The 23,207-nt window shown below is 42.8% G+C and overlaps 1 protein-coding gene across 1 annotated transcript in view; it reads left to right on the forward strand.

Moving 5' to 3' along the window:
- The first annotated feature begins 11,715 nt into the window (after positions 1-11,715).
- The window catches only part of HERC6 (HECT and RLD domain containing E3 ubiquitin protein ligase family member 6), a 48,040-nt gene continuing 36,548 nt past the window's right edge, over positions 11,716-23,207 (forward strand). Inside the window, exons 1-7 of the mRNA XM_058546353.1 lie at positions 11,716-11,914; positions 14,386-14,545; positions 16,372-16,448; positions 19,696-19,923; positions 20,852-20,946; positions 21,916-22,043; positions 22,733-22,869. Of these exons, the coding sequence (XP_058402336.1) occupies positions 11,716-11,914; positions 14,386-14,545; positions 16,372-16,448; positions 19,696-19,923; positions 20,852-20,946; positions 21,916-22,043; positions 22,733-22,869 (1,024 nt within the window). The remainder of the gene's footprint in view (positions 11,915-14,385; positions 14,546-16,371; positions 16,449-19,695; positions 19,924-20,851; positions 20,947-21,915; positions 22,044-22,732; positions 22,870-23,207) is intronic.

Raw genomic sequence — 23,207 nt, forward strand, 5'->3', positions numbered from 1 at the left:
TCTGTGATTTGTGGTATTTTTGTGCCACGTGATTTCCAGACTGTTATCCCATTGACCTCTGATGTACTTCCACCATTCTACTTTTTCCTGATTCGCCAATTTACTACATGACACCCTCAGGTTAAACAGAGACCTGTTTGACCACACTCAGTCACAGGAAGGGAAAAAGGCCTAGTCACTTATTAAACACCCACTTCGCCGGCAAGCAGTCTGCTGGGAACTTTACATAAGGTAGGAATGTTATTCCTGCTTTTCAGAGGAGGGAATTGAGGTTCAGAAAAGTTTAATAACCCATCTGAGCCCAACTATCCAAGCATTTGGCTGAATCTTGGTGCTCCTGCGTTCTATTCCTTAAAATGGTTCCCCATTGCTTAACAGAGTTCATTTTGAGGGCCAGGCCTCCCACACCTACCGTGGCCTCCTATCTTTCCAGCCGCTCACCTGCACTTTTATATCCATTCCAGGCCCCAGGCAAATTGGCCTCGTCAACCTCCTCAGACAGAAGGGTTTAAAGATCTTTGACTTTTTGACTTTAAAACTTGATTGTTATTTGGGAAATCACTCTATAGCTCTCACCTTACCTGTGTTTCTTCATTCACGTCATTTCCCCTTTTCAGATTCCTTCACATCCACTTCTGTCAGTTGACATCCTCCACATTCTTTAAGGTACTTTGCAGTGGCAACATCCTCCATGAAACTTACCCTGACCTCCTTGGCCAAAAAGAATCCCTCCCATCCTTGAGTGCCTATATCCCTCCGTTTGCTCCCCAACCATGATACTCTGCATTTATAACCTTTGCTATAATTATATCTCATATGAGATATATACCACACCTCTCATCTAGTCTGTGAGATTTTATCATCTTGAAGCTGAAATTCCATCAAGTTTCTCAAGTGGTGCCTTGTATAAGAGGGTTACTCAGTAAACGGGAATTAAACGAATGACTGATTTGTAGCTACTCTACAAACCACTTATAGTGGATACTTCCTTAACTAGGAAGTGATTTTTTTTCATTAGCTAGGAAATAATTTTTTTTTTTTTTTTGTGACAGAGCCTGAAATTTAGACGGAAATATTTTAAAGTTCTACTTGGGAGCTGAGAAAATGAGAGTAAGTTTCAAGATTTTTGTTTACTACAAGTGTTATAATAAGAAAGCAAAGTTACACCATTGCGTGGTCAGCTCACCTGACCACAAGAATATTTTCAGTCTCGGCATTGTTCCTAAAACAGGAAAAAGTGATGAGTAAATAATAATGAGGCCCCTGCTTCAAACAGTAGGTCTTAGAAGAAATGATCTCTAGCTTCTGATGTAACAACCTAGGGAGACACAAACCTACTTCTGATGACAAGGATGTGAGGAGAAATATTTGCAGTCAACTGAGCTCTGACCACAAGGTGGGTGGCAGTGGTTGTTATATGTAACTCATATTAGGTGAGTCCTTAAACCCAAGCCTGCTTATCTGTCTTCCCTGGGGTTCTCCTGGAAGCAGTTTCTGATTGAGAGTGTGAAAGCGACTTGTGATATATTCCCAGGAAACCTCCACGGGAATGGGGAAGAGAAACTGGGCAGAGAAGGAGGCCAGGAGGGAGTAGATACTGAGCAAAGTCCTGTGGGGGTAGTTTTGGCCCAATCCCATGAGGAGTCCTGGAGACACTACGGGTCAAGGCTGTCTAGTAGTCACATATGTCATTTTAAATGTTGAAGCATCCACATTTAAAAAGGAGGTGAAATTAATTTTAATAACATGTTTTATTAACACACTATATTAAAAGCATTATCACTTTAACACATAATCAATATAAAAATTATTAACAAGACACTTTACATTCTTCAAACTAATTCTTTGAAATCCAGTCTGTATTTTACACTTTCAGCACATCACAATACGGACTAGCCACATTTCAAGTGCTCAGAAGCCGCATGTGCTGGCTCCTGTATTGGACAGAACAGATCTAGATGATTCCTCAGAGTTATGCTGATCAGGTTCAGGGAGCTGAAGGATTTTTATCTCTGCATTCCTTGGTTAAGGGCAGCCCCTGGGCATGTAATCTTAGCTACTCTACTGTTCCTTGTAGGCAGGCAATCTGAGGGGAGTCCTACAGCCTAGGAGAAACGAGCACTTCGCCAAGTTTTTAAAACCCCAGGAAAAAATACTCTAATTGGCCTGATTTGGTTGTTGTGTCCACTCTTTGAACCAACTACAGAGGCCAGGAGGTAGCATCAGAATTTGTCCAGTTGGGTCATATGCTCATGTAGGGGAGGAAAAATAATTTTCCTTCTACCCCTCTGAGTTCTTAGCTGAGACCCCTGTAATAAAAGACAGATTAACAAGAGAAAAACAAACAGAAGGTTATTAACGTATACCTCATGTATACATGGGAGACACCCAGAGAAAAATGAATAACTCTCTGAGGTGGCTTTGAATTCAGGCTTAAATACCATCTTAATAGGGAAAGAGAAGGGGGAAACATAGGCTGTTAGGAAACAGTAAATGATTTTTAGGAAAGATGAATGGGCCCTTAGAAGAATAGATGGGAGGTATGACAGTTTGTGACTAAGTTTGTCTGGGTGTGGTGTGGACTTCTAGTCTCCCTTCCTGGGATGAGTCTAACCTCCCTGCTTGAAACTCCCAGGACATGGATCCCGGGACAGCTGAGTTCCTTTTGGGGGATCTGTCTTTAGCCAGATAAGGGGAGTTCACAGAAAGCCTCTCTCTGCATGTTCTACCAACACACTCACCTCTGCCTAATAACAAGGAAGAACTGAAAGGAAAAGGAATTATGGGTTGCCTTTTCCTTCTGTCATTATTTTCAGCGTAAGTGGTTGGCTAATACCGAGAAATAACTGGAGTAAGAAAAGGTGTGATAAGGTTCCTTGCTCTTTGTGTTCTTTAGAATGTCATTGCCTTCTGTGTGTGTTGCTAAGCCAAGTTCTGGTTCAAACAAAGAGTGTGGCTCTAGGGGCTGTCAGTGTCCCTGTTTACTCAGTCATAGATGCAACCTGCTTACCCTATACTAGCTCTGAGTCTCATCGGATGCCCACACATCATGGATCCAATGGAATTTTGTGCTCATGGGGCATCTTGAACACTACACGTGAATAGAGTGGCAAGAAATAGCAGGCACATCGCATGTATCTCCCCTGCTCACATGCATGCTCCAGTGTTCCATCAGACTTCACTTACAAAACAAGTTCAAAGATAAGGTTGTTAAGAATTTCAAGATGGCGGCCGCAGAGCATTAAACTAGGCGAGGGGCCTTCTTAGAGCAGGGGCCCTGTGCAACCAACTGCACCGGTTGTGCATCCATGAAGCTGGCCCCGCCCGCCACATATATCTTTGGACCAAGCATCTCAAATTCCTTGCTGGTTGTGGAGAGACTGCACATTGTCACCTAATATCTCTTCTCTCCTTCTTCCTTGGTAACAGAACCCTAATTTTATTTGGGGTTGTAAGATGCTCTGCTAAAAACTACATTTTCTAGCATCTTCTGCAGCTACTATAGCCATGTGACTAAGTTTTGGTTAATCAGATGCATGCAGAAGTGTTGTATGGGATATTGGGGATAGCAGCCTCATTCTCCCTTCCAGCTGCTTGGAATAGAGTTGTGATAGCTAGAACTCCAGCAGTCATGGTGGAAAATGAGTTGACCTTGAAGATGGAACTTAGGTTCTTGAATGAAGCAGAGAGAAGGTGCTTGAGTCTCAGAGAGACTTCATGGAGAACCATGAAGCTGCCACACAAGCCCTTGGCTGCTCACCTCAGGACTTTCTGTGTTTGAGAGAAATAAACTTGTATCTTGTTAAACCATTATTATTTGACAGCTTTATTACATGCAGATGAAACTAATCTAACTTACAGGGAAAGGTCCACTAGTCCACACGGGTTAACAAATTAAGTTAGACAATGTTTTCTGTACAAATCTTGGACAGTCCTCAATTTATCATTGGGCTCCATCTTTAGAAGCCCCTGGCTTGAGTGGCAACCATTTCTAGGCTTCAGAGGCACCTTTCCTCTTTCTTGCCAGTTCAGGACTATGTTCTGGAGCTCCGAGAGTGCTAGTAGACCCCAGATGAATGTGGTGTTAAAATGCAGTGTGTTATAAGGGCAATGAGGTAGTAGTAAGATAATAATGTGTGCGTGTAGCATTTTATATTTTTCCAAGTGATTTAAATACCAATATCTTTTAATGAGCATGGGAAAGAAAATCATTAAAATTCTTATGGGTAATTATGGAAAAGAGATGTGAGCGATTCATCTGCCAACCATAAAAATTAGGTCAAGTTGTTTCAAGGAGTAAAGAGATCAGGTTGGCTAATACTGCCATCTAGAGTTAAAATTCAAAACTGCCACTTCTTATCTATGAGGACACTGAAAGGTCAGGGTTTGCGTAGGTCAGATTTTTCTCCCACTGACTTGTGCTGGCTATCCTAATTGTCTTGTCCATTTGTGAAGAACCACTGGATGACATTCACCAGGGAGCCACCTGGAGGTAATTGGGATGGCAGTTGGAGTGCAATCATAAATGAAGCTAGTATATAGAATGCCTTCCATTTTCCATTTGTCCAGTCTGAGGGCTGTCCTGGCTAAGGATCACAGAGAATGGGCTTTGAACTCAGAAGCACAGGGGTTAAAGCAGAAGTGAGTGTAGGAAGAAGATGGCAGAGGAAAGCAATGGACTTGCCACACCCCTACCTCTTCTCAGATGTCCTTCCAGCTGATCCTCAAGGATTGACCTCAGGCCTCTTTCCCCTTCTCATAACTTGTTTATTCCATCTGTCCTCAGCCCCGTGTGCTCCAAGATGATCTTTTGTTAGCTCATCCTCTTTCTCACCCCCTCTCTAATCTCACTTTGAGTCAGTGCTGTTTTGTGGAAAGAGGGAAGAGAAAGGAGACATGGTTTGAATCTGGGGTCCCCCATTTACCTTACTATTTATCCTGTTTATCTTACTATTTACCTGAGCAAGTCACTAAAATTTTTTGAGGCTCAAGTTATTCACATCTGTATGGGGGTACATAATATGGAAGGGCATATAATGGGGTGGTTGCAAAGCTTAAATGAGAAAATATATTGTGAGAGAAATTGGCATGTGGTAGGTAGTTAGGAAATTTTATTTTCTTTCCCTTTGTTCATTTTCCTGTGCTCCATAAATCACTGTTTAGGGAAAAATTAGTAAAAAACAAAAAATAGACTATTGGTATGAAATATAAGGTATAAATAATCTTCAAAGTTTGATTTTTAAGATATGATGACAGTCGATTTAAATTGACTTTCTCGTTTTTACCTGGGTGTTCTCTGAGAAAGGGAAGCGCATTAAACATGGTTGTATAGTGGAAAGAAAAACCATGGGCTAGTCCACTTACTCATCTGTAATTAGAGACAAATCGCTTTCACCTCTCTGAGCCTAAGTTCTTCATCTGAGATAGGAACAGCATTCTCTCTCGTGCCTACTCACCCTGTGCTTATGAGGACACCCGAAGTAGAATAGCTGGAAGGAGTTTGTAAAGTCTAAAGTAAATACTAATGTGAGTAATAATTATCATCTTTTGTTTGCTCCACGTTATACACATAGTGGACATTCAGTAAAGATATTTTTAAAAATTAACCATGAATTTTACCTAATTAATTTCCCTGATAGTCACTGAGAGCTAGCCACTATATTTAGCATGTATTGTGTAACACTTGGTTAGGCTTTGGTGGGGCTACAAAGACGATTAACATCCCTCACAGAGTTGCTTGGGCAAAGATGGAATTAATATAGCAGTACAGAGTGAAATTAGTGTCACGTCGTGGAGTGTGTGCGTGCTAAGGACATCCTTTGTTGTGGGAGCCCAGAAAGGAGTAATTGATGTTGTAGAGTCCAAGAAGCGTGTCACAGAGATGAGGCATTTGAGACATACGTATTCTCGTAAACAGAAATGGGGACAAGAAAATTCCAGGCGGAAGATACAGAATGAACAAAGACGTGGATTTGGAAAAAAGCAAGTAGGAAAAGGCAAGTTGTTCGTTGTGACAGTGGTCCCAGTGTGTGCGTGTGCGTGTGTGCGTGCACATCTGTGTATGATGTCTATAATTGTTGGCGAAATGCAGCTGGAAAGGTCGGTTACAAACAGATAATGGAAGGCCTTAAGTTTTTTCTGTAGCAATAGGCCTACAACCATTAAAAAAGGTAAGTGATATGATCAGAAGTGTGTTTTCTGCAGATAACTCTTAGGAGAACATAAAAGATCCATTAGAGATGCCCGATATTAGAGATACAGACACACAGGATGTTACTGCAAAAGTCCTGAACTAGGATAGGGGCAGTAGAGATATAAAACGGATGGAAAATGAGATGTTGCTGATGTGAGCCTGCATCCTTCAGCAACTCACTGGTTAGGGGAGGATTTTGCAGTGAGGAGGGAATATAAGATGAATTGTCTTCTCCTTCATTGATTTTATTCTGAGCTCACTGAACTGCCTTTCTGAGTCTTCTTGTAGCTCGTTGAGTTCCTTCATGACAGCTATTTTGAATTCTTTATCAGTTAGATCACAATCTTCCATGACTTTATGTTTGGTTTCTGAAGAACTGTTATTTTCTTTTTGTGATGGCACGTTACCGTGGCTTTTTGTGGTGCTTGCTGAGTTCTTCCTCTGCTGGCGCATTTGTCATAGCGAACTCTTTTCTTATTTAGGTATAGCTTTATTTTGATTCAAACTTTTCCATCAATTGGAGATTAGAGGCCTTTCTTTTGTTTTTCGGTAGGTGGCGCTAGAGCGCTAGTTTTTGGTTTCTCTTACCCGAGCTGTCTCTGCACCTTCCATGGCCTCTATTCAGGGTGTCTCTGCCTGCACTCCTGGGGGTCACTGATGCCTTACTGTTGCTGGTGTTGCTGCAGGCGGCAGCTTCGCAGCCACCGGGGAATAAATGCAGGGATGGCTGATGCCTCCACCATGTCAGGGATCACCTTGGTCAGAAGCTCTGCCGCGCAGGGTGAGAGGGTGTTTGAAGGGAATGAGGGGAGGATGAGGAGAGGGAGGGAGATGGGTTCGCGCGGCAATGCCTCTGTTGTTGCCTGTTGCCTTATGGCTGCAGACGCCGCTGGAGTTGGGATGTCGGGGTTCTGTACCCGCCTCCGCTCTGCTCCCATCTTTGGGATCACGGGGCTCCGCCTCCGCTGCTCCGATTCTCGTGGCCATAGGTGCCAGCGTGGCTGACTGGCCGGAGTTCTCTGAGGCTGGGGACGCCTGGCTCAGCCGCTGCTACCGGGTATCCAGGGTCCTGGGCTCTGCCTCTGCTGTTCCCCCATTTAGGCCTTCTATACCTTCTCCAATCCACCCACCTTTGCATGCACAGATGTGTGCATCTCCCTGGTCCTGGTCTGTTGGGCAATGTGGGCTTTGTTGGGTTATGGATATTTTACTCACTGTAGATTGAACGGGAGAGACAAAGGAATCCTCTCAGGCCATCATGATGATGATGTCTGCAAGCTGGGATTTTCTAGATGGAATGGTTGTGAGGATGTGACATTAACCCCTCTAGGGGGCACGAGAGATGAGATCCGGGACTAAAGAGTGTTATAGTGGAAATTAAATAGGCTTTCCAGTCAAACTGACCAGTGTTAATTCATGTAACTTAAGACAAGTCACCAAAACTCTCTGAGCTTTGACTCTTACCCACAAAACGGGAATGATAATAATACTTAGTTTACATGATTGATGCAGAGGATACTCCTGGGCATCCATCCCTCACTTCTTCCAGCAATGTGCCCAGCGTTCATCTTGGAATCTGCTACCCCTCACTCTGAGAACCTGAGCTTGGGTGAGATTCCATCCCCACCTCACAGGCAGTTCTGCCAGGCGATTGACTCCATCTCCGGGAATCCACAGCGACTGGCTCAGGGGTGGACATGAGACCCAAATCGGGTCATTGAGAGCACCACGACTAAACTACAGGACTTTTGTTTGTGAGCAGATTCCCCACAGGCTGTGAAGCTTGAGAGCTGGATAAAAAGTTTAGGGCTGCTGTAACCCTCTTGCCATCTCAGAGGAGATTCTGGAACTGTGGAGTACACCGCGTGGAGCCTGAAGATGAAGCCCTCACAGCCAGAGGCAGAGTGAAGAGATACAGAGAAATGGAGTCATTAGGACACTCTCGAAGTCCTTGTGGACAGCAGTTCCTGAAATCAGCCATGCCGACGCACCTCAGTGATGTGACCGTCAGAAGAGGCTACCTTATGCTCTCTGTGCAATAACAAACACCCTCCAAAAGCTCAGGGGCTTACAACAACAAAGACTTATTTCTCACTTATGCTACATAGACCCGCCGCCACTCTGCTAGACTGTTGTCTTTAATCTGGCACCCAGGATGAGGGAGCAATCTCTATCTGGAAAATCACCAGTTGTTGTAATAGAGGAAAAGGAGAGCAGGGAAAATCAGTGCTGGCTCTTAAACCGTCTGCCGGGAAGATGCTCCTGCTCACATGTCATCTGCCAGAACAAATTCACGTGCTCAAGCTTGATGCCAAACGGTGGAGAGGGGCAACAGATATTTTTGAATAATAATAATGCAATCTACCAGTAAATTTCCCTTTTGCTTAAGTGAGTTTAGGTCATATTTTCTGTCACTTGCAACCAAGACAATCTTTATGGAGAAAGCTGATGAAAGAATTAAATTAGAGGGCCAGCCAGGTGCCGCAAGCGGTTAAGTGCACGTGCCCCGCTGTGGCAGCCTGGGGTTCGCCGGTTCGGATCCCCGGTGCATACCGACGCACCGCTTGGCAAGCCATGCTGTGGCAGCGTCCCATATAAAGTGGAGGAAGATGGGCACGGATGTTAGCCCAGGGCCAGTTTTCCTCAGCAAAAGGAAAAAAAAGGGGAGGATTGGCAGATGTTAGCACAGGGCTGATCTCACAAAAAAAAAAAAAGAAGAATTAAATTAGACATTTTATATAAAATAGTCAACACATGGTAAACATTCAATAAATGGGAGCTACTATTTCCAAGTGCGTGAACACAGATGAACTGAGATTATGTCTTTCTCAAGCAATAAAAGTATGCTCAATTTCTTTAATTTACATTTTATTCACTTATCTCACTAACCTTTATTGAGTTCTTTTTATGTGGCAGACACTGTGCTAGGTGGTGGGGACACAAACCGAGAACAATACATTTACATTTTAGTTCTCTAGTAGATTTTTTTTTTTAAAGAAATGACTTAATATGAGGGCTCAGTGTCTTAGGCTGATAATATCAAACTCTACAGTTTGTGCCCAAGGAAAGTAATAAACATTTAGGAAATTACTATCCAGAAAAAGGTTATATATGGTACATAGTGAAATGGAACCAGAAGTAGGAATGCTTTTCATTTCCTCACCACTCATCAACCCATTTGTCCAGGACATACTCATCAGCATCTTGTGCTGGCACTCTTGTGAGAGAAAAACAAGCAATATTTATTCTCACCTTTAGAGAACTTAAAATGTAGTAGTAAAGAGAAGTGAGCTGAGTATACAAATGCATGCTATAATAATAAAAATAAAACAGTAATGCTGATGATGGCTAACTGTCCAAGTCAGCAATGACCCCCATTTTGCCAAACCTAAAGATTAACACTCAATCCTTATCTTGCTGGACAAGCGATTGACAGAGCTGATCATTCCCTTACTCTTCACTCCCTTCACGCACACCATCCCCCCTGGTTTTCCTCCCAGGATCAGGCCTCTGCTCTGTGCCAGCCACACTCACCCCATCGGTCATCTCACGCAGCCATTGGGCTTTCAGTATCATTTCTACGCTGATGACTCCCAATTTTGTGACTCCACCCCAACTTCTCTCCACAACTCCAAAATGGTTGATCTCATCGCCTCCTCTCATAACAAGTGAGGGGGAGCAGAATATACCACCCCAAAAATGCCACTTTGACATGTGGGTTATTTCCAGCTGAAGAGAATCAAGGCCCAAAAGACTCAGGAAAAGCTGTTTACTTTCCCCTAAACCACCCAAAAGAGTTTAGATAGAGGGCCTGTGCCAGGACCAGAGCCAATACCAAAGATAACTTTTCCTATCAGACAGACTTCTCTGCATAGCAGGGCAAACATTTGTTTACCAAACATCTGCTCTTCTCATCTTCCTGTGATCTGTCTTCCTCCCCTTTGGAAGCCCCAGACCCCTACCCCTTCTCCTTAGCTCAGGATGGCATATAAGCCTCAATTGCCTGACTGTCTTTGGGTCCCATGTCTTGTCTTTGGGTCTCATGTCTTTGGGTCTCTGGTACGTACAAAATTTATTTTTCTCCTGTTAATTGTTTTATGTCAATTTAATTATTAGACCAGCCAAAGAACCTAGAAAGGAAGAGGGAGAAGTTTTCCACCCCTACACAAGCATCTCACAGTTATTACCAGACTGGACTCCCAAACACCAACCCCAAACTGGCGCCTCCCTCAGGGTGCCCATCCCAGTAAAGGGTACCACCATTCACCCCATTGCTCAGGCCAACCTTGGAGTAATCCTAATCCCTTTCCTTCCTTCCTCCCACTTCCAATCCATGAGCAACTCTGTGGACTCTGACTTTCAAAACATCTTGAATGCGATCATTTCTTCTCTCCTCCCCTCTACAATATCACCTTAGTCCCAGCATCATCCTTCTGACCTGGACTCCTACAGCAGCCTCTCCTAACTGGCTTTTCTGCTTCCATTTTTGTTCTATTATTTTCTACACAGCAGCCAGAATGATTCTCTTAAAACTAAAGTCAGATTATGTCACTTCTGTGTTCAAAACCTTCCAATGGCTCCCCTTCACCCCTGCCCTTAGAGACGAGCATGACTCATTCCCTCATTTCCCATGTCCCCTTGCCCTCTTCTCAAATGTCACTTCATCAGAGACATCTTCCCTGAAATCTTATCAAAAAATACTAGTTCCTGGGCAGCCTTGTGGCGTAGTGGTTAACCCCTCTGCTGCTGGCCCGGGGTTCCGGGGTGCGGGCGCAGACCTACATCACTTGTCAGCCATGCTGTGGCTGTGACCCACACAGAAAATAGAGGAACATTGGCACAGATGTTGACTCAGAGCGAATCTTCCTCACCAAACACAAATAAATTAATTAAAATTTAAAAATACTAGTTCCTTCTGCCCCCAGCCTCTGTTCCTCTACTGTTCTTTCTTCATGTTGCCACATGACATTATACTAAGTATTTATTCATCCGTTTAAAAACAGAAGAATGTAAGCACCATGAGGATTTTGCATTTCCAGTGCCCAAAACAGTCTAGAGGAGGGTAGGCACTCAGATGATTTTATTAAGCAATCTAGGCATTATTCTAACACATTATGGTTTATCTATTAAATTATCCTAACATATTAGATTTGCTATGGACATTGCATGGACGTGGTAGCTGAGGCACAGAATCCTTAGGTAAGTTGCCCAAAGTCACAAAGCTCGTAGGTTAGGTGGCTTAGCTAGAATGTAAATCCAGGCGCTCTTCCTTAGGAGTGCCCCTCTGCTCCTTAGACTTGGCGCTCACGTTTGATCCCCAAAAGCCATTCGCGGGGAGACGTCAGGATGACGTAGCGTGCCGGGGCCGCGCTGCAGGTTCGAGCTGGACGGCGGGAGGAAACCGGAGCGGGGCTGACCCATCCAGCCTCCGGGTTTCCCGGAAATCAGCGCACGCCTGTCACTAGCCTCTGGGAGCCGGGCGGGACGGAGCGGACAGACGCGGGGCAGGCGGCCGGCGCGCGATGTACCTCTGTTGGGGCGCCGGCCGCGGGGGGCCGCTGCGGCGGGGGCCGGCGGGCGCGGGCGGCGCCGAGCTGCGGCAGGCGGCCTGCGGGGGGCGCCACTCGCTGCTGCTGCTGAGCGACGGCACCGTCCACTCGTGCGGGGACAACAGCCGGGGCCAGCTGGGCCGGAGGGGCGCGCCGCGCGGGGAGCGGCCAGGTGAGCGCCGGGACCCAGGAGCGGGGCGCGGGGCCGCGGGAGGCGGGAGAAGGGTGCTCCGCGCAGCCTGAGCGCAGCTTCAGCGGCGTCGGTTTCCAGACGCGCCTCGGTTTGTTTCAGTTTCCTGTTCGTCTTCAAAGCGAAACTGAGAGCCTAACTAAACTGGCCGCCCTCCCCCGAACAGAGAGAGATGTCCCTCCCGCTTGCCCTTCGAGACCAATCCTTGCCTGCGCGAATCTATCTGAACAGAGTGATGCTTTACGGTTTGCGCAACTTCATCAGTTTCGATTTCCGGACGCACCTCGGGTTTGTTTCAGTTTCCAGTTCATCTTCAAGGCGAGAATGAAAGCTTAAGTAAACTGGACCATCCTCCTCTGAACGGAGGTGTGGTCCCTCCCCTTGCGTTTCGAGACCAATCCTTGCCTGCGCGAATCTATCTGGAACAGTCAGAGTGACTGGTTTGTGGGTTGAACACCTGTAACTCCCTCAGAAATACCCTAGGCGTCTTGTTTCTTACGATTAAAAATATATAATAGCCTTTTTACCATTACTGATTATTGTAGAAACAGGGAAAGAAATCGCCTATAATTCCAACACCCGAAGGCAACTCCTAATATTTTGATGTTTCCTTTTTTCCTGTTATATATTTAATCTTTATAAAATCATGTCATTATACAGTTTTGTATACGCGATATTTATACAACTCTGTAAATTGCGTTTTCACCAAACATAATATTATGAATGTATTGCCCTTTTATTATGTATTTTTTGACAATACATTTTAAGTTGTTGCATAACACTCCAGGCTCTGAGAGTACAATTTAATGATTCAACTTTTGTGGAAATTAGGTTTTTTCTCATTAGGGGCTTTTATAAATACTATGATTGACATTATTGTAAGTAAATATTTGACCAAATTTCTGATTGCATACTTAGAATAAGTTCCAAGAGCTGTGTCTGGGAGGAAAAACTTTTCCTCTATCCTCTTAGTTCTTATCATGAGGGCCTGTGAACTAAACTAACAAAGATAAACTAACAAGAGAAAAAGCATACAATTTTATTAATATTTTATGTGCACAGGAGTTCACAGAAAAGAAGGGAAACACGGAGTGGTTACACTTAGGGGCTTATATGCCATTTTAACAAAGAAAAGGGGGTTTGGGCTTTGAAGGATAATCAGTTGTGGGGAAGTGACTTAGAAATATATGGGAAGAACTAATAGAAGATCAGGGTTATTTTAGTAAGGGTGTTTGCAGACTCATATTTATTGATGCTGGCTCTGGTGATAAGATTCACTCTTCTCTTCCTGGTATGGGGGAGAGGGGACACCTTCACAAGGGAAATTTATGCCCTGCTTTTAGGTGGATAAGGGGAGAGCAGAGAATTCTCCTGCATCTGTTGATTCTCAACTGCCTTCAGCTCAAAATAATCCTTATGCCAAAATGGCATATTTTTGGGGTAGCATATCCTGATCCCCTTCAGGTAGAAATAAGGGACAACATGAGACTTAATGCCAAATTGCTCTCCAGGAAGGTGGGTCCTGTTTCTACCTCCATGAGTGAATGTATCTTTGGGAAAATTTTTATTGTTGCATAGTTTGAAAGTAAATCATTGCAAAGGATAAGATTACAAAGTTAAAAAAAAAGAAAACTTAAATGTTAAAAACTTTACTGATGTACTTAACTCCAAATCTATAATAATTCAGAGACGAACACTTTGGGAAAGCAGTTTGGATCGGCTTGTAGGGTAATGAGATCAGGTTTTCATCTGCGGGCACATGTGGTGCATTTGGAGGCACAGTACCGCACTCTTCATTGTGAGGGGATCTGGCATCTGCCCCTCACACTCATAAGGTAGGCTCCCTGCCCCTTTCCTCCTGAGCAAGAGATTCACTATTCTCACCGTGGGCTAGGAAGCCAGGAGAGCAGAGTGGAGGCGATCACGTCTTCTCTCCAGCTGCCTTTATTTTGCTGGGTTTTGTTACCATCGTCATAGAGAAACGTTAGGTCAAGCATCATAGTCCCTACAAGTTCCCCTCCTCCATGATGCCCACCCTTTAAATAGCAGCTATATTCCCAAAAGGCAGTGTAACACACATCGAGTTTATTTCTTTCACACCTTTAGTGTGGACTGAAAGTCCATTGGGGGCCAGCCCCAGTGGCCTAGTGGTTAAGTTCGGTGCCCTCCGCTTTGGCAGCCCGGGTTGGGTTCCTGGGTGAAGACCTGCACCACTTGTTTGTCAGTGGCCATGCTGCGGCGGAGGCTCGCAAAAAAAAAAAAAAAGAAGATTGGCAGCGGGTGTTATTAGCTCAGGGTGACTCTTCCTCAGAAGAAAAAAAAGTTGGAAAAAAAAAAGTCCATTGGAAGAGATGAAAAATCCAAGTGACCCTTCTTTTTGAAGGCAAGTATTGTCATAAACTTGTTAAATTAATAATCTTGTGGGGGGTCTTGTTTTGTTTTTCTTCCTAAAGAACCAGTTCCAGCATTGGAAACCCTACAAGTTGCTCTTGTGAGCTGTGGAAAGGAGCACTCCGTGGCTGTCTGTCACAAAGGAAGGGCCTTCGCTTGGGGAGCTGGTTCTGAAGGGCAGCTGGGAATTGGAGAATTTAAGGAAATAAATTTTACCCCTAAGTAAGTATTTCAGTTCACTCATTCATTCAATATTTTTGAGTTCCATGTGCTAGGCACCATGCAAGAATCCGGGGTACAAAGATAGACTATGACAAACACAGTTCCTAACCTCAACTATTACAGTGTAGTGAGGGAAGGAGGCAGGAAAAAACTTATAACCCCAATTATTATTTCGATAGAGCCCTGTGAGTGAAAAGGGTGGGGTTAAATGAGAACATGTGCGCTCTGAACTTCATCTTATCTGTTGGGAATAACTGTGGGGACCCACTTGGACCCCCAGAGTTGGTATAAAGACTATTTTAAAGTGAAAACATGTGAGCTACAGAAGATGCAGCAACAAATTTTATCTGAACTTCTCTTATCTGACTAAAGCAGAGCCTTCTGAAAATACAGCAGCCATTAACCCTCCTCGGAGGGAGTTTCCTGTGAATTCAGCTGCTGTGAAGACAGACTGCCCAATCAGCATCAAAAAACCCAGTAAAACCTTCCCTACTTTCCCATGGAAGCCCTGAAAGCCCCCATTTTGCTAAGTTGATATATATAAACCTTTATTCAGGTTATTCCACCAATTTTCCATTACTGGGAGCTCCTACCTGTACATGTGAATAAACCTTGTCTTTTCTCCTGTTAATCTGTCTATTGTCAGTTAATTTGCAGGCCCCCAAGCACTGGACCCAAGTTGGAAGAGGAAGAGTTTTCTTCTCAACATAACTTTTTGGCTTGTCACAAGCCACTGGGTCCTAATATTTTACTTAGTAAAATGGAGGGGAAATGTCGTATTCTCACAAACAACTTCCTGGGACAAGTGATATGACAAGCTGTCTGAATTGTGTGTTCATGAATTACATGCTTTGGGAATTTTCAAAAGCCTGTTTTTTTTTTTTTTCTTTTTTTGTGAGGAAGATCAGCCCTGAGCTAACATCTGTGCTAATCCTCCTCTTTTTGCTGAGGAAGACTGGCTCTGAGCTAACATCTATTGCCAATGCTCCTCCTTTTTTTTTCCCCAAGGCCCCGGTAGATAGTTGTATGTCATAGTTGCACATTCTTCTAGTTACTGTATGTGGGCCGCGGCCTCAGCATGGCTGGAGAAGCGGTGTGTCAGTTTGCGCCTGGGATCCAAACCCGGGTCACCAGTATCGGAGCGCGCGCACTTAACCGCTAAGTCCCGGGGCCAGTCCCAAAAGCCTGTTTTTTAATATGAGGAAGTTACCTCTTGTTACCTCCTCTGATCATTAAATGGTATGAGAGATCCCTGTGGCGTGGGGGAATGAGTCTTGAATTTGGCATGAAAAGACCAAGGTCTGAGTCTAGTTCTATAACTTGGTATCTGTTTGACCTCTTTGAATTCTGCCAGGTTCAACCATAGGAAATTGCTGATAGTTATGTTTTTGATCCACAAAAATGTCAGTTTAATAGAATTCAACCTAATGGTTTCTTTATCTCACAGGACTTAAATTAGGTGTTGTAGGTGACAGTGTTCTATAAATTCTAAAGCCCTGTGCTATATGTGTATTAAGAAATTTATTTTTCTTTTAGGCTAATAAGTATAGAATGAAAGTTAGTACATTATATAATGTATTAAAAGTCCATAAAAATCACTTTTGCATTATATACTATTTTGGATTCTGCCCTGTACCTTTGTACATGTTGATGTCATGTTAAAAACAGTTTGAGGGCTTTGAAATGAAGGTACTAGTGAAATATAGGAAAATAAAATTATTTCCCTAGACCAGACATATTACCTGAAATAGTTTTGAATCTCTGGAGTTCACTTGATGACCGACTCTAAAGAAGAATTAATGGATTTTGTATCATTTTTATTATAGGAAGATAAAAACTCTGACTGATATAAAAATAATACAAGTTTCCTGTGGAGACTACCACTCCCTGGCATTATCAGAAGGTAAAGAAGGCTTTTTGGATCTCCTAAGTGTCATCAGCAAGTAATTTTTTCAATATGAATGATACCTGTAGATTTTTAATGCTTTGGGGTTCATATTAATGCATTTAGAAGTTTTTAACTCTCCAGATTTCATAAGATGTATTGCTGTTCGTATTTTTTTCAATTTTCTTTGTTCTTATTATACTCCAGGTAGCGCCTAATTCATGTCTCATTGCTGTAAAGCTGTCTCCATTCACATGACCTGACTGGCTGACTCTCTCTCAAAACTCAGTAGGGTGTTATTTCTAGCACTTTGCTGTCTATGCTGAGTGGCTTGTCTACACTGGCAAACTCAGACAAAGGCCTGTTTGTCTTTTTTACTTAGATCAAAGAAAGACAAGTCAAGATGTCAACGTCGTGATTTGACATTTTTTTCTACTAACATCCCCATCCTTTTGTGTGTCCCTCTGGTGATATCTTGGGCATAGTTGCAACTGTGCTGCAGGGGTCGTGTGGCATTTCTTGGTTGCCTTCTGTGTGCCAGCTACTGGGTTAGATGCTTTACGTGTGTTATCTCATGTAATCACCTAACAAACACAGAAGCCAGGCATTATTCGTATCTTCATTTCAGAAATGAAGAAATGTGGGCTCAGAGCCTTTCAATAATTTGCCCAAGGTCACACACTAAGAACTAGAAGAGGTGGGATTTGAACCTCTGCTTGTTGACATCCCAGCCCTAAGTGCTGAACCACTGTACCACGCAGGCCCTGAGACCAGGGCAATCCCCATGGCTCGAGTATGAGTCCTTCTACCACCATTTCTAACTATTTGGTTTGGGGCAAGTTATTTAACTTGGATGAGTCTTAATTGTCTCTTCTGTAGGAATATTGATGCCTAACTTACAGGTTGTTTAGAAGATGCAGTGAGAATAGGTACATAATATATCCTGTATAGTCTATAGCAGATAGTAGGGTACAATAAATAGTAGTCTCTTTTCCTTGCTTACTTTCCTTCTTCTTTTTATTTATTTATTTATGTTTATTGAGGTATAATTGACGTACAACATTATATCAGTCTCAGGTATACAACATAATGATTTGATATTTATATATATTGTGAAATGATCACCACAATAAGTCTAGTTAACATCGGTCACCATACATAGTTTACAGAGTTTTTTTTCTTGTGATGAGAACTTTTAAGATTTACTCTCCATGCAACTCTCAAATATGCAATACAGTATTATTAACTATAGTCACCATGCTATATATCACATCCCCATGACTTATTTATTTTATCAATGGAAGTTTATACCTTTTGACCCCCTTCACTCATTTTGCCCTCCTGCCGCCTCCCCTCCCAACCGCACCCCCTGCCCCCCGACCTCTGGCAACCACCAATCTGTGGAGCTGTTCTCAGTATGAATGAACCTGGTTTTTTTTTTTTTGATTCCAGATATAAGTGAGATCATACAATATTTGTCTTTCTCTGCCTTATTTCACTTAGCATAATGTCCTCAAGTTCCATCCATGTTTTCACAAATGGTCCTTCTTGATTATTGAAATGGTTTGGATATTTCCTTGGGGTACTGATTTGTCTTCACGTTGGTCTGGACTGTAGAGGCTGTGCAGAGCCCAGCACTCAGTGCATTTCTGTGGTGAACCGTGAGTTCTCATAGACCTTCGTGAGAGTTTGACATTTTGCAGTATGCCCTCAAAAATTCTTTTCAGGGGTAGAAATAACTTTAGAGGAGTTAAAAATTAAAACTAGATATAATAAATTATAAAAATCTGAGATGTATTGGCATTTCTCTGGGTAAATAATTATTAGAAGAGCTTGATTTTTGTGTGTGTGTGTGTGTGAGGAAGATCAGCCCTGAGCTAACATCCATGCTAATCCTCCTCTTTTTGCTGAGGAAGACCGGCTCTGAGCTAACATCCATTGCCAATCCTCCTCCTTTTTTTTTTCCCCCAAAGCCCCAGTAGATAGTTGTATGTCATAGCTGCACATCCTTCTAGTTGCTGTATGTGGGACTCCGCCTCAGCATGGCCGGAGAAGTGGTGCGTCAGTGCACACCCGGGATCCGAACCCGGGCTGCCAGTATCGGAGCGCATGCACTTAACCGCTAAGCCACGGGGCCGGCTCTAGAAGAGCTTGATTTTTGACCTGATATAAATTATCCATCTCTGGTCAAATTCAACATAAAATGTTGTTGTTTTTTTCCCCTCGGAGTCATTCTGCAAGTATTTACTGAGTGTCTACAGTGTTTCTGGCAAAGAAGGTATAGCGTGAACAAACCTAAGACCCTGCATTCAGGGAGCTTATATCTGGGGAAAGTTGGGGAAGTGACCATTAAACACACACGTAGTTACGTAGTATAACAGATAGGGATAAGGTGTGTGCAGGAAAGTGAGGCGGGATAAGGGGACAGAGAGCAAGCACCAGGGTGGAGGGAAGGGATCTTTTTATTTTAGAAAGGAGGTCAGGGAAGCTCTCTTATAAGGTGACATGTGAGCAGAGACCAAAAGGAAGGGAGGGAGGGAGACATGATGCTAAGGCCATGATCCAGAAGAATGATCCAGATGCAAAGGCCATGAGGTAGGTGCATGCCAGCAGTGTGCTCAGCAGCAGCAGGGGTCTGGAGAGCCTGAGCAAGGGGGAGATGAGGCCCAGAAGTGGTTGTGGGAGGACTGGTCACGTGGGGCTTGTGAGCCCTAGAAAGAATTGGCCTTATATTGAGTAAGATACCTAGCTCCTAAAGGGTTCGATCTGACTTATATTTTTAAAAGATCACCCTGGCTGCTCGTTGGAGAACAGACTGCAGAGGGCAAGGATGGACTCTGGGAGCCCAGTGAGATGCTGTTGTAATTTTCCAGGAGAGAAATGATGGTGAGCTGGTAGCTAATGTGGAAACAATGGAGAGGTGAGAAGTGATTGGATTCTGGATAAACTCGGAAGATAGAGGCTTTAGGATTTGCTGGGTTAAAGAGTAAAAGAAAGAGAGGAGTCAAGGATGAGTCCAAGATTTTTGGCTTGAGTGGCTGCAAGAACACTGTTGCCCTTAACTAGGAGGGAGAAGAGTAGACGTTGTTGGAAGGGGCTTTTGACGGTGGTCTTGACCATGCCTCTTGCCTTCAGCCAGAATACTTTAACTTCCTTTATCCCTGTTTTATTCTTTAAAGATTTTTAGAATTAGGGTGGTAGTTTCTACTTGATTTGGTATTCCAATGTGTGTGCAATTCTGAATTTCTCTTCTTTATTTTTGTAGATGGCCAAGTGTTTTCATGGGGAAAGAACAGCCATGGACAGCTGGGCCTGGGGAAGACGTTCCCCTCCCAAAACAGCCCACAGAGGGTGACGTCCCTGGAGGGCATCCCCCTGGCTCAGGTGGCTGCAGGAGGTGCCCACAGCTTTGCCCTGTCTCTCTGTAGGACTTCATTTGGCTGGGGAAGCAACAGTGCAGGGCAGCTGGCCCTCAGTGGGAATAATGTCCCAGGTAACGAGATAGTCTTGTTCCTACAATAAACCATTCTTTCTTTCCAGTTGGAAGACTCTGCAAAGGGCAGTCTCAAAGGTTAAAACAGTGGTTCCCAAACTTTGTGACACGTTAGAAATGCCCTGGGGAGCTATATTAATTTTCGATTGCTGCTGTAACCAATTATCACAAACTTAGTGGCTTAAAACAACACAAATTTATTATCTTCTAGGTCTGGTGGTCCGCAGCCTGACGCGGGTCTCACTGGGCTACAGTCAAGGTGTCAGCAAGGATGCGGTCCTTTCTAGAGGCTCTAGGGCAGAAACCATTTTCTTGCCTTTTCCAGCTTCTACAGGCTGCTGCATTCCTTGACTCGTAGTCCCCTTTCTTCTTCAGGGAAAGCAATGGCTGGTTAAGTCTTTCTCAAGTCACACTACTCTGACATTGACTCTTCTGCCTCCCTCTTCCTCAGTTAAAGTCCCCTTGTGATTACCAAGCTAATCTTCCTATTTTAAGGTCAACAGATAAGCAACTTGAATTCCATCTGCTTCCTTAACTCCCCTTTGCCATGTAACCTAACATATTCCCAGGCTCCGGGAAAAGGGCATGGACGTCTTCAGGAGGCCGTTATTCTGTCTACCCTAAGAGCATTTAAAAATCCCAGTGCCCAGGTTGGACCCTATACCAGTTAAATCAGAATGTCTGGAGATGGAAGCCAGGCCTCAGTCATCACTAAAGATCCTGCAGGGGATTCCAGCGTGCAGCAGAGTTTAGGAACCACTGGATTAGAAGACTGCTAATTACTGCCAACAATACTTCTTATTATTCACTTAAAAGTTATGTTAATGACTTATAAGATAATAAAATGTTAAAAAGTATAAAAAATATAAAAACTCATGATATCTGAGTCTGCTTCTTAGACTCTGGAGATTCTGCTTTCTTCCAACAGCGCAAAGCTACAAGCCTCGTTCGATTAGTGCACTGAGGAATCTGGGTGTGATTTATATCAGCTGTGGTTATGAGCACACTGCAGTGCTTACGCAGGTAATCCAAAATGTCTTGCTATTTTTTAAAATCCCAGAGAAATGTTACCACAAGGTACGTGTACTGATTGTTGTTGAAAGCAAGATGTGGACCAATATCTCAGCACATCCGTTCAATGTACAAATATCCAAAGAGGAGAAGTTAACCCAATATAAAGCGTGAAATTTTCAAGATCCTATGACAAAAGCTACTTTCAGCCTTAGGAAATATTTTTAGAAATCTACTAAGTTAGGTTATTATAGGAGCTAATCCCATTTAGCAATTATTCATTCATAATGCAGCACTATAGATGAAAATTATTATAGAAATAACAAAATAATTTTTACAGTTTTCAATAACCTATATTACAGACTAGAACACACTTTGTTCTATTTCTTGGTTGGCACAGCTATGAGCCGGCTTCCTGAATGTTTTCCTCCCCTTCTTGTGCTGGCCATACAGTATATTCCAATGGGATGGATTCTCTCCATCACCATAAGGAATAGACTTGAAAACTATGTGGTTGAAATGCTTATTTAAAAACTAAGTATTTAAAATTATTTTTATTATTTGTTTTAAAAGCATGTTTGGATTATTTTATTCTTAATTGGCAGGAGAAAGCTAGAGTTGTTTTAATCAAGAGTCATCTTTTGAAAAGAGATTATTTTTAGAGTGATGCTCAAATGAATAAAGCAAGCCTATGCTTAAATGTTAGTGTTACTCTTGAACCTGTTAATTGGTCCATCCATTCATTCTACAAACACGTATTAAGTGCTTAGTTCTTAAGGGAATTCCACTGATTTTTTTTTTCATGTTTAATGTGTTAACTCTACATTTACAATTAGAAATGAGTATAAGACCCCCTCCTCTTTATATAAAGCTTATATTTCACATAGTGCTCTCATATAACTCACTTATAATACTTAATCTTTAAGTTTTTAGTTACTTTTTTTGACCTGAAATTAGTCTGATTCCTCCTTTTTTAAACAGAATGGGAAAGTGTTCACATTTGGAGACAATAGCTGTGGACAGCTGGGATACAGCTCCACTGCGGGGGACAGAGGTCCACAACTCGTGGAAAGAATTGACGGCCTAGTTTCGCAGATAGATTGTGGAAGGTAATAGGCTTTATTATTTTTTTTTAGCATGAGTAGAAAGTGTTATATTTTGTTACTTAAAAGTGACTCATATGGAATGTTACCAAACCTTAAAACCCTAAAATATGTGACTGTTCTTTTTATAGGTCATTTTCCTCTCTGAAAATTTACTTCTTTCAAATAGTATAGTTTAATTTTTCCATTTTTTCTTCTTTGTCCTAGGCATTTCATTTATTTAGTAAGAATTTATTGGAAGTTTACTGTGTATAGACCACCTTACTAGGTACTGGGAGGGGGGTGGGTTTTTAACAAAAATAGTGGTGCTTATCCACTTGAGTTGATAAAATTAATCTCATGCTTGTAGAAGATAACATATATTTGCATTTATATTCAGACTTTTGCATAACGTAATTATGAGGATACTGAGTATCATCTACCCAATTCATAAAAAGCACTTGCATTTAAAACACAAATTATAGAAACCATAGTAGAGACCCATCAATAATATTCTACATTTAAGGTCAGTAGTAAGTTAGTACTCACCTCCCATTTGGTTAGCCACATCATCTGGTACCCTCTAAGCCTGACATTGTGATAAGGGATCTGCATGCTTAGTGTAAGATAAACCTGTTATTTTGTGTTGAGACATCGTCCTCCTCAGAAAGCATGAGTATCATGGTGTTTGTTTTAATGTATTCTCCGTCTTGCAGTTATCACACCCTTGCATATGTCTACACCACTGGTCAAGTGGTGTCTTTTGGTCGTGGACCAAGTTGCACGAGCAGCCCAACTCCTCCAGAGGCCCAGACAGAGAACTTTGACATTAGCTGCCTGCTTTCTGCTGAAGGTATGAATGGTCCCACCAATTCCTGATTTTGTGTTACTTGAGGCAGTGGAAGAGAAATGTTATGCAGCTTCCTTTCAAAGGAGTGTACAGAACTGTGGTTCTTCTAGTACTGTTACTGTTCATTTGTATGATGTACATTTTTTCTTTTGCAGTGATCCCTAGAGTATTTGGTAATCATTTCTAAACATTAAGGTAATATAAAAGAAGATCCCAAATAGGTTACTTAAGCATCAGAATGATACGCTTTTATATATTTAATGAAACCGCTTCTACAGCACATCAGCCTGGCTTCTTTATGCAAGTGCATGAAAATTTAAATTTTCAGCTGAGTAAATATA

This window comes from Diceros bicornis, chromosome 8 (genome assembly GCF_020826845.1).
Source record: "Diceros bicornis minor isolate mBicDic1 chromosome 8, mDicBic1.mat.cur, whole genome shotgun sequence".
In the NCBI taxonomy this organism is placed as follows: domain Eukaryota; kingdom Metazoa; phylum Chordata; class Mammalia; order Perissodactyla; family Rhinocerotidae; genus Diceros; species Diceros bicornis.